This window comes from Trichoplusia ni, chromosome 25, assembly GCF_003590095.1.
Source record: "Trichoplusia ni isolate ovarian cell line Hi5 chromosome 25, tn1, whole genome shotgun sequence".
NCBI classification, from domain to species: Eukaryota; Metazoa; Arthropoda; class Insecta; order Lepidoptera; family Noctuidae; genus Trichoplusia; species Trichoplusia ni.
The window spans coordinates 4,077,061-4,088,694 of record NC_039502.1 but is presented as its reverse complement, the minus strand read 5'-3'; the positions used below and the strand labels follow the sequence as shown (position 1 = coordinate 4,088,694).

Genomic DNA, 11,634 nt, shown 5'->3' with positions numbered 1-11,634 from the left:
CAAGAATGTTATAAATCAAAAGATAGCATGAAAGAAAAAAAATCAAATTATTAAAGAGATTACATAATATCATTGAAACAATGTACAAACGGATGGCTTGACATTTCAAATCAACATTTCATAACAAGAAATAAATAAAGAATAAGATATTTTTTAGAATTCGTTACTTTTGTTACTATTTGTATTTAAAATTATTCAAATTAAAACACCAAATAGGTACTTACGGAGAAGAGATATCCAATGATGAGATCAGCATCTCTTGGAGTGTCGAGTGCATCTTTCTCAAGAACATCAGTTCTGAGCCAGCGACAGTCAACGTAAGCCCGTACGGTGTTGTCATCGTGGACGCTGAGAAAGAAGAATAGTTAATAACAAACAAGAAGTAAAGCTTTTTTGAGTTATTTCGGCCTTCTTCTTCTAAACTCATATGTGATTTGCTATTTGTGACCACGGGAGGGACAAAGAGGATTTATTTTGCGGACGGCCTAGGAAATGGTAGCGGTCCAGGTTCATCGTATGGGCTGCTTCCATTATATGATTTGGAATAACTTTGGCCTAGCAGTAAGATACAGTGGGCTAAATAAGGAGCATAACAAATAAAAGATTTTACATAAATGTACTTTTTGATTGACAGAAAATGTGCCTGATTAAAGTTGTTGGACTATTTTTTACTGAATACACTTATATTTACTAAATCATCTAGAATAAAATTACAACCAGCCGCAAGTATTAAATAATTTAATTCCCAAAAGAACTAAAAATTACAACCTTGGTTCTGAATAAATATGTTTACATTTAGTAGTCTACCAGATTACTATTATAAAACTACGTAAATGAACTGTATTTGTTTATAGACCCATTTTATATACTTAATTTATGAAATTAAGCGTTAGCCTACGCATTCTAGATATTTTGTAAACTAGACCAACAAACGAATATCGCGAAACCAAATTGCAAAGTACAATATTTACCATTTAGAACCAGTTCTATAGATGGAACAAAACTGAGTAATTCGATTCGGAACCCTTATCGAACTACTCCGTTACCGTCGGTAAAGCTGATAGGGTTATGTCTCCCTTGAGAATGATATCCATGTTCAACGGCTCTACCATGAACTGATAAAAAAACTTTTCCAGTTTCAGAGCGAGATGGAGCTCTACATTGCACGTAGCGTCATCTCGTTCCTACAACAACAGCAGTCTTTTTTAAAAGCTCGTGGTACAAGCCGAGTTCCCAATAGTGTGATTCTATCTGTATACGATCTTCGAGCCTCCTTTATAGAAACAAGATACTCGTAGAGGTTTTGACATTTAAACATGAATTTTTGTTTTATTCTCCTGAGAAAAATATAGAATTTAGAAATGGCTCTAGACTCCAAGCTGAACTTGTAATTGATTTTAGTATTTTATTACACAGCTTGGAATAGTAAATCGTAAGGTACGTATTATTTTGAATATTTCAAGTGTTCGTGGAGATTACTAGACTATTTTGGCATAGCTACGCTTATCGAAGTATTGTTTGAAAGAAAGACAGAATTGCTTTTGAAATAACAGAATACATGTTAGATTTTTGTATCTACCTATATTATATAAATTCTAGTTCTATCTTTTTCTTAAAGCTCTTGTTTTTAAATTATCTGAACTTACAGTTCACTACAGATAATTAAAATAAACTCTTAATAATTAAATTTTCATATATTTTTGTTATATGCCACTTGTTTTTCTGTTTATTAAATCAGCTGTAGAATTTTATTATATTTGTTATTAAAAATACGAGGAACCCTTATGTTTGAAGCAGTTAAGTTCGCCTCTACTTTTCATTTTGTTGCACCGCACAAAATTAAATTAGTCTCAGGGCAGCCCATGATGGGCAAATGAGATTTTCATTAAGGAGACATATTTATAGAAAACACAGTTATTAAATCTCTCGGGGCTACGCTTTGTACATTATATCATATTAATTACATAAAGTAAAGGTGATCAACAGTCAGATATTATTAACAAATTTTCTTGGCATTAATGGCCACAAATCGTTTAATTATTATTAGGTAGGTACTGATTTTTGCTTAAATCTAAATTTCGTCCAATGCTGTGGTGATCTCTTATTCAATAATGATATGACTTTGTATGTATTGGAGGTAATTGCTCTAAGCTATTATAGACAATTTAATTTTAGGCCTTTTCTATGTGCGTACTTCACTTAAAGTAAAAAAAATACCCGTCTATAAATTATTATAAAAAACCATACCTGATAGCAATATGATGCCAGCGAAAGTCATACAAAGGTACAGCTAAGTATATGGAGCGTGATGACCCTGAGCCAGCGTGCACCAGTCTCGCGGCTCCTCTGCCAGCCAGTTCCAATGATAGGAAGGATCCCGTGCGTCTTCGAGACCTCAATGAGAAGAGGGTGCCTTGACCGTAACCACCGCTCTGTGAAGAAAACGACTGTTAGAGATTTGAATTGTAGAGTCCAGTAGGTAGGGATTATGTTGGAGCTTGTTAACAGTGAAAAAAAATAAATGTTCTAGTCTGTATGTCTTTTAAATAAAAAGTCAGATACTTTTTTTGTATGACGTAACTTATCTAGAATACCAGATCAAAAATAACATCACTCCTTTTTAAACACACACATTCTCTATAAACAGACCACTAATAAATTACTTAAAACAAATAAAAACACTAGAAAGCCACCTAACCCGCAATTCAAGAAGAATTAAGTTAATTCACTCTATAAAATGAAGCTTTATTCTCCCAAATGTGTTAAATTCTATTTAAAAGGCATTAGCCCTACAAAGGTAATACATTTATTTTTAACAAAAGCAGTGTCGTTATATTTCATTTTTCAATTATCCGTTTACCTCTCTTTAAAGGAGGATTTATCAAAAATAATTTCTTTCGCCATTCGGAGGTCGGCATCGAAATTGAATATAATTACGTTGGCAATGCAGGGCTGTAAAAATATACTGTTACAGAATTCAATTTGGACAACAACCATTTTATTTCACTGCTATTTTTCGTTTGCTCGTTAATTTTATTTTTAACATCTTTATTTCATTTTTCACTTAGAATGAAATAAATGTCGGAAAATATCAAATCGTTTATAAATCTTGAAGCATTTAATCTAACTGCAAGTAAGACTACCATGTAGAGAAAAAGAAACTAACATTCAGTTTTCAACAATTAAATAGTCAAACATTAGATTACACATCAATTTAAATTTTAACTACATAACTACATATTTTGAACTTTAATTTTATCAAAACACGACATAAAATAATATTATCAAACTTATGTTGGGAAACTTACCTCCGGCCGCAATCTCAGTGAGATAAACAGTGTGAATTCCCGAGGAAAGGTTTTCCCGGCTGAAAATAGTTCTGAAGACGCGATCCATATGTAGGAGTTAGGTCTTAGACTGAAGGCGTGCGGTCGGTCTGCGACGGAGCCCCACCGGGCTTGGGCTGGGTGGAAGTTACGTCGGGCACCCGGCGCCAGTGGGTTTATTGTGCCTACGATAAATTGTGATGATGTATGTACGTGATATTGTTCTCTACATTATGAAGCTACATTATATTATTATGTAAGGTCATATTTAAGAACAGGGTCTACAAACTTTCTTATTGTTTTATATGAACTTTGATTGTATTGTATCTAGTGAAGAATTTTAGTAAATAAACGGTTAAATGAAAGAAAGGATAGGACAAGAAGTACTTCGAAGTATTTTATGTTCAATTTTTTTTTAATGTATTGTGATTGCAAGTTGACAAGTTTCAATAAAAGACAGTAGAAATTAATTTCAGTTAGGAAAAAAAAATACTTGAATAGACAAAAGTGTCTCAAAGGTTTTTTAGATGTAATATGTCTCTTCACTTAAAAATAGAGTTCACTGTTCTCCATTTTCGAGTCCGAAATAAAGCGTCACTACAAGAACTTGCAGCTTAAAATTCGCACTGATTTTCAAACGAAATATCCAGCACACGTGTTAGCACCGTCAATCAACGTTCGACGTCAAAGTCTATCAAAAAATTATTCATCTACAAGCTGTTTTTAGTCCAAAATCGCTTTATCAAAATGTCACCTACATACCGTATGCTTGATCGGAATAGTTGGGCAACTTCCACTAGACCTATCGATTTCATGCTGTTACGATGTCAGTTAACGAGCTAGTCTCGAAATAATTTAAAATCCAATATTCGTTTACGTTTAGGAGGGAAACAGTTTTCACGTGACGTCGAACGTTTACGGAAATGTTTGCGTTTTAGGTTAAGTGGACGTTAGGAGATTTTCTGGGAATAGATTGTGATAATGTGAAATTGTGATTAATTTTTGAAGGTTTTCATTTAAGTAATTTATTAAACTTGTATTTGAAATTTGCATTGATTTAAAACTTACATGTGAAAGGTACTCGAAAAGCATTAATATTGTAGACCTAAAAGTTGGTAACAATGTGTGAATTGTTCACGGATCGCAAATTATACGCCGCTAAGTTTTGTACTAATTATGTATTGAGTTTTAAACAGGTGGGCGGAAAAGCTCGGCATGAGGGGAAATGAAACAGAAGCATTGAACGTAATTGTTTTGAGCCTTGTTTTTTATTACTTCTTTTAAATTAATTATGAGGAATCAACCGACACCACAAAATTTACTTTTTAAGAAAAAAAAATGAACACGTTCCTTTTTTTTCTCAATTAAATAATCGATTTCCTTTTCTCATCCAGACGATTTCATAGCTTCAAAATGGCATTTTGCTTACCTTCACAATCGAAAGAGTTACACGACCTGCCTTGTTCCCCGTACCCCTCGCAGCTTGGCTTGGAGCAGTACCTCCTGCGGGTCTGCTTCCCCTCTCCGCAGGTCCTGCTGCATGCCCCCCACTCCCCCCACCCCGCCCAACCTGAAATATTGATAGATGAACTCTCCGTTGGGTGTTATTGCAATAGTTTTGCCCATTTTAACGGGTGAACCTTTTGCCGAAGTTTTGTTTGCGGAACAGTATTGTTGAATTGGAAACTGGGTATGAAATGGTATGGTAAATGCTGTTAAGACTTAATTTATACTGGTGTGAAAAATCTATATTTTATTTATGTCTGTCTGTTATGTTATAGGTTGAATCGGAACTCCAAAAATGATGCACTGCAATTTTCTCTTTTATTATGCAAAATTAATCGAGTTAGGCTTTGTAATTGACTGACTGTCGACTATTAATTTATGATGATTTTTGTTAAAAACTTAATATATTTAAGCAAAAACATGTACAAGTGAATTTTGGTAAACCAGTTTAGTGATTGAGTAATAGTTTTATGAACAGATTTACATAGGTATTTCGACATTGCTATGTTATTTTTGTAAGTATCAGCTCTTACTAACAACCTCAGCACTTTAGCATCTAAAATAAATACTACCGGCAGTAAAAATAAGATTTACTTGCAGGAAAATTTTGCTCTACATAATTTCCAGTCGAGCAACTATCATAATTATATTGCAAAGTTCATTTTTACAGTGTTTGTTATAAATGGCTATTCTAGATCACGAAATGAAAAACTCGTTTCTCTTAGTTTGCTTTCAAAGTTTCACAGTAAATTCTCAAGTTCTTTCATCAATTCATTTTATTTCTGTAGACGTTTCATTGCTTCTGTTTATTTACATTGGATTTGGTACTGGATTTGCTATACGGTTTGATATTCATTATTGGAAAATGTTAAGATCTTCCTGTAGAACAACGGTCCGTTGCGTTATATAGATAGAAAACTATATCCTTTCTTGGAGTTTTAATCTGAGTACCAAATTCAACTAAAATCGATTGTGTAGTTTCATGAAACGGTAATTGCAAATGTTCATGTAGAGCAGACAAGTAAAACATTGTTATTCTGGTTCACTGCTTTAGAGTTGATGTAATGTGCAGAATAATTATTTTATGAGGTAGGTAGACAAAACTTCTGCTGCCTAGTTGGAAAACGTATCATTGGCCTTCGCATTACAGAAAATTAATGTAGCGTCATGTTGTGTCATTAGGGGCTGGAACTTGTTGTGACCCAATTACTGAGAGGTTTAGCGTAGTTCAGAGATGTACTATTTTATTGTACACAGTAAATTAACATTGGTTCGAAATTCCTTGTGGTACCCAACGAAATGGCCTTCCCAAGCAATGGTTTTCGGTACTCTTGAACGGAAATGGTTATACAAAAGCCACCAAAATTCCAGAAAAAATATGCTCAGCTAAAGGTTTCATACAATTATAACTGCGAGCCATATTGTGATCTTATAAGCATTCAAACGAATAAAAAATCTTTATCTCTTCGTTTGGGACATTACAAACCCACCAACAGAGAAAAGGAACACAAAAATATGAACTTTTAATATTTAAAGTAAGGTTACAAACATGATACTTACCAACAGCATTCCAAATGGCGATATCGACGCCCAAGCTCCAGGGTACTGCGGCCGCCGTCGCCTCCAGCCACGGTCCGTCTGGTGGAGTGGTCTCCAGGTCTACTGCGGGGTCACTGATCCTTGCGAACACGACCAGCTCGCTCTGTGAGGGCGTCATGCTCCAGTTGAAGCAGTCGCCCAGTTGTGGATTGATTTTGAGGTTCACCTGCCTGTTGACAAAAATAATTGTTAAAAATCTTGAAATCAGATAGTTAACTCTGATCAACGAAGATCTACAGCCGAAGACAGACCACCGTCTCCAAAACCCTTAAATCCATCTAAAGCATCAAATCCTTGAAATCAAAAACCTTAAGAACATGTGAAGAGCCTGCTTTTATCAAAACAAAATGATAAGATGATTATCATAACTCTGTACAGAAGAAATTGCTAACCAAAAAGTTGTCATTGAACTTGCACTGAGCTGAGCACTAAGCTGAGAAATTCAAAGCGGTAAAATATTAAATAAATTATGAGTATGTTCATAGTATCAGGCCGAAATAGGCAGAGTGTTGAGAATAATGAAAGTCATTTGGCTCTAATAAGAGGGAAATATACTACTCTTACTATTAAATTTCAGTGTAAAAGTTGAGAAAACTTAATCACACATTGTTTCAAGCATTATTATATTAATTTACAAAAGTTCAGGCGCTTAACAAGTAGCATTAAAAATTTGTGAGTGTCCTTATTGTATGGGAAGGCGAGGAAACTTGGAGCCTTCCACTGCCTCCTTTAAACTTAGCCACTTTAAGTTCCCTTTGTACAATAATGTACATTTTAAAGACATGTTTCCAGAAGAATAAATTTTCGGAAAACTGTTTTTGGACGAATATTTTTAAGAAAGGAAATGAGAAAGTGGACGTTTTTATACTGTAAGGGTCAACTAACTGTTTACATGTAAAATTAACGAATTAATTTATAGCGGCAAAAAATATATTCTATATGATATGATATTGAGGGTAACTGGATACCACCACCAGAAGCACGATTTGGGTTGGGTGTGATTAATGGACTACGGGAGATGTGAAATTACTTCGAATTTTAAAACATCTTCAAAACTATAAGTGCTGAAATTTGTTGCTGTTCATGGTTAGAAATGACTGATCTACCCAAGCTTTATCATTTGTTCAATGATTAACCGCTTCCAGGTAATTTGCTGTAGCGCTATCTATAATTATGATCGCACAATTATTTCTCCTCAATATGAGAACGAAAATTTACTACTTGCCAAATAAACTCGTGATTTCCAAACATCGCCAATTTACCGTATAAGAAAACAATGCCTTTATTCTCTGACATTCAAATAGACCAAGCAATAATGAGAGACAAATTCTCAATACCATGTTTTGTCAGCCAATTATTCAAACAAACTTTGTATTACAGACATTACCTTTTCTACTATAAATATTATTTATAAAGGACGTTAAGTCACGTTACCGGATGTTTTGGCCCGATAAAACAATAATGGGACGAATTTAAATTTGCCATGCATTCACTATGGCAATTTGAAGCAGGTGATAATGATGATGGATGGTATCGAAATTTGGGGTTATTTCCCAATGAAAATGTTTTGTTGGTTATGGTATTTTGAATAGGGAATTTTCGTTTTTATGTCGTCGTTTATGCTAATATCGTAAAAGATTATATTTTAAGGTCCAATTGTTCGAAGTTGGATGAAAATTATTGATTGAATATGTTACAATCAAATGAAATCCACGAATAACGTAAACGAACTTAGTAACGAAATTAGTTTTCTGGTCTAAGTGATATCTGGTACAATATTATATCATACTTTTATAATAAAACATTAAGTATATTAAATTTTATAGCTATTTTTTTTTAAGTAAAACAATAAATGTTCTAAATACAGAGTACCCGAAAATGTAATTATCTACATCGTCAAGATAAGCGAAATTCGAAAGCGTTTTGCAATAAAACACACAAGTTTATTGCCAAAGGAACGACTCTACCTTAATCCAGGAATGTTCATTTAAGTCGTTTTTTGTTCACACGTCATTACGTTACAACCTCAGGTTATCTACGTCAAACCAAAAAGAGGGTAGTCAGAAAAAAGTTTTTACGAGTAGCTTACGTGACTTCTTTTCGAGATACGAGCCCAAACATGGCCTAAATTGGGTGGGAATCCAACTAAATGCCTTGTCAGGTCGTAGCTTAGATATAAGGCAGTTGTAAATTGAATGTACTCGCTTTGTAGATGATTGGAATAGTAAAATAAATGAAAATGTGACTCTATTTTTGTAGTCGTTTTAGACCTCAGTGTAAGACCGAAATTGGATCATTTTTTACGTCTTTGCAAAGACTTGAAAAGGTCGTTTAAAAAGCAAACATTTTAGTACGTTTTGTTATTTTTACGAATTGAAAGAAAACTAAGTAACATTATTTCTAAAAGGTGATTTCAGACATATCATAAACACAAACCAGTGTCGGCCCTTGCGTCTTCTGTAGAATACTTACATTACAATTGATTTTCTCTATATGAAATAAGCACAATTATGACAACATCTGACATATTGATATTAATTGAACGAACATTTTTCATGATATTTAATCATCCACGCTAATGACCAAACAATATGCCGTAAGTTGGACCCGACATAAGACAAGCATTTAGTAGAATCACAAATATTAATAAATATCGACGTCTACATCTGATCGATCAGTGAAATAACAATAATAACATTATTAGTAGAATATATTCTTTCTTTCTCTCTATTCTTTGAAGCTCATTATTAGTTTACAAAACAAATAAAAACTCCTTAGTCAACGCTTCAAAGGATTCCTTTCCACATTACTTGTATCTTCAGCCCTATTTCAATAAAGCTGGAGTTTGAGAAACACCGCCTGCATCCGAAGCACATTCTGATCACGCAGCACTTTTGCCGAGAAAATTTAATTATACGGATCGCGATCTCTCACAAACTTCGTTGGTTTAATTGAGTTCCGCACTAATCTTTAACTTGCTTCGTCTGTGTTCTAAGATGCAAGCGATAGCGGACGTCTATCGGTTGGAAGTTTTAAAGGTTTTCTACAGTTAATAGTTTAGGATTTTGAATTTCTGAAGCTGTTGAATGTTGAGTTGAGTTCCTTTGTGAGGTTCCGTTATAGAGTACTGAGCTTGAACGTTTTATTTTATGGTTGCTTTCAATAGGAAATTTATTACTTGCTTTATTGTAAAGCAGCGGTTAAGAAAATGGACTGGTTATTTTTCATTTATTTTTTTTCTTTACCTGTAGTGAAAAGCTTAATACTTTACAATCAATACTTTTGGCGTAATATAATTACAGTCACAGTATTTATTGAAACACTATTTTCCTACAGTTACACTAAACCTAATAACAACTTACAACAATTACAACTTGTAACTCAAACATATCTTGATAATTGTGCCGTACGCTTATAATTTGGTCCTCGGAACTTGTGCGTGTTGCCCCGTCTTGGGCAAACTTCAGCACTTTCAATACAACCACGGTGGCTTTCACTTAGTTTGTTTTGTAAACCGTTTTATTACGCTACACGGGGAGATTTAGGTCTCACATGACCTACTGCTAATGAAAATGCGATGATTCATCACGGGTAAGGTTTAGTTGTTTGTTAAGGCATTGGGATTTAATGATTAAATTTAAACGCATAAAAATATGCATGAAATAGTTTTTTTTTCAGATGATTTTATTTTAATGAAAAAAAATCAATTTTGCGTGCCAAAAGGCAGAATATACCTCAGTATAGTTTTAAATATCACCTTGTTGTCATTTCGGTTTCAGTTTATTTGATTTGAAAACAGTCGAAATTATTATGTTTTGATTTTTAACTTACAGGAAAGCAATCTCTATGTTTTACCTATATACATAGGCTCATAGGATGCCCTCAAAGCCTGGTAACTGAGAAAAATGTTAGAGGTCTTGGTGGGAATTATGTAACCTATTGAATTTTATACAAAAAGGATAATACAGTTGTAACTGTGACGCCATGGTAACAAGTGAAAGTCGATTTAATTTAAAGCTAAAAGGATCTTTTAGAGCTTAAGAGTGTTCTGGACATAAAAATCAGGTCATTTTCACATTCTATACAGGGAAGTTATTAATTGCTTAAGTATCCGTAGCTTTTATAATCAAAGTTACATAAGAAAAATTGACAGAGATTTTTTCACCTAAAAATATTTGCGTCTATTTTCGTACGTTCGCCTATATATCGGTCTAGGAAGTAATATTTGTGGATCACAAAATCTATCCATGCGAATACGAAGTTCGTTTCTGAATTCGCTGTTGCAGAAACTGAGTCTACCTAGGCATCGTACCAACTGGTTTGATAAAGTTAACGAAAATAACTTGACACCTACGATATGCCTACTTCGTTTTAAAGATAACTTTTTAATAAATTTATTTGAAAAAGTTTTTATCTGAAGTAGGTTTTATTCAAGCATTTCTGAAACGTTACTTAAATAATTTTATTTTTTTATAGATTTACGATAGTACTTATAGAATGTTGTAGAATGTCTGTCCATCCGTTACCTGACTATATCTCATGAGTTGTGATTTTGAAAGTAATCATATGAACATTAATTTAGATTAGAACTTTCATGGAAGATGTATTCCTATGGCGACGAAAACAACAGATACTAAAAAAAAGGGTTGAGCAATGATAGTTACAGTCATCAATTTATAGATGGCTACCAAATAGTTTCTCACCCGACCAATTTGTTGTTAAATAACCTATAAGTACAAAACCTCTAGTGTTGCGACTCCAAATCTCTTTAATTACCCTTAAGGAACCCCAAAAAGCATTAACAAGCATCATATTCATGTCGTAATTTTATTATTATATAATTGTATAATGTGTATGTTAACGGAAATAACAATTCCGGTACGGTGTATTGTCTGAAGATATCGGATCCCATACAACTCGTTAAAATGTATGACGCTTTAGCAAATGTCTTAATTATATTCGTGTTGCTAATGAAGTAGACGTGAAAGTCAATATTGTGGCTGTTAATGGGGAGTTTGGTTATTTATAGATGCTGAAAGACGAGGGATTGAATATACAAAAACGTCTTGAAATTATGTTATGGAATTTGAGTATTATCGCTTTTTTGTAGCTTAAAATCAGTCTTGAAAGGATTGTAGACATTTGAAATTTCACAATGTGTTCTAAAACTATGTTAACTTTCCTTTGTAATATTTGAATAAGA

At 33.5% G+C, this 11,634-nt stretch overlaps 1 protein-coding gene across 1 annotated transcript in view; it reads right to left on the bottom strand.

The window, feature by feature from the left end:
• The window catches only part of LOC113505417, a 56,351-nt gene that overhangs the window by 1,935 nt on the left and 42,782 nt on the right, over positions 1 to 11,634 (bottom strand). Inside the window, exons 4-8 of the mRNA XM_026888090.1 lie at positions 6,393 to 6,601; positions 4,756 to 4,896; positions 3,309 to 3,511; positions 2,248 to 2,432; positions 225 to 348 (exon numbers count right to left, since the gene is read on the bottom strand). Coding sequence (XP_026743891.1) covers positions 225 to 348; positions 2,248 to 2,432; positions 3,309 to 3,511; positions 4,756 to 4,896; positions 6,393 to 6,601 — 862 coding nt within the window. The remainder of the gene's footprint in view (positions 1 to 224; positions 349 to 2,247; positions 2,433 to 3,308; positions 3,512 to 4,755; positions 4,897 to 6,392; positions 6,602 to 11,634) is intronic.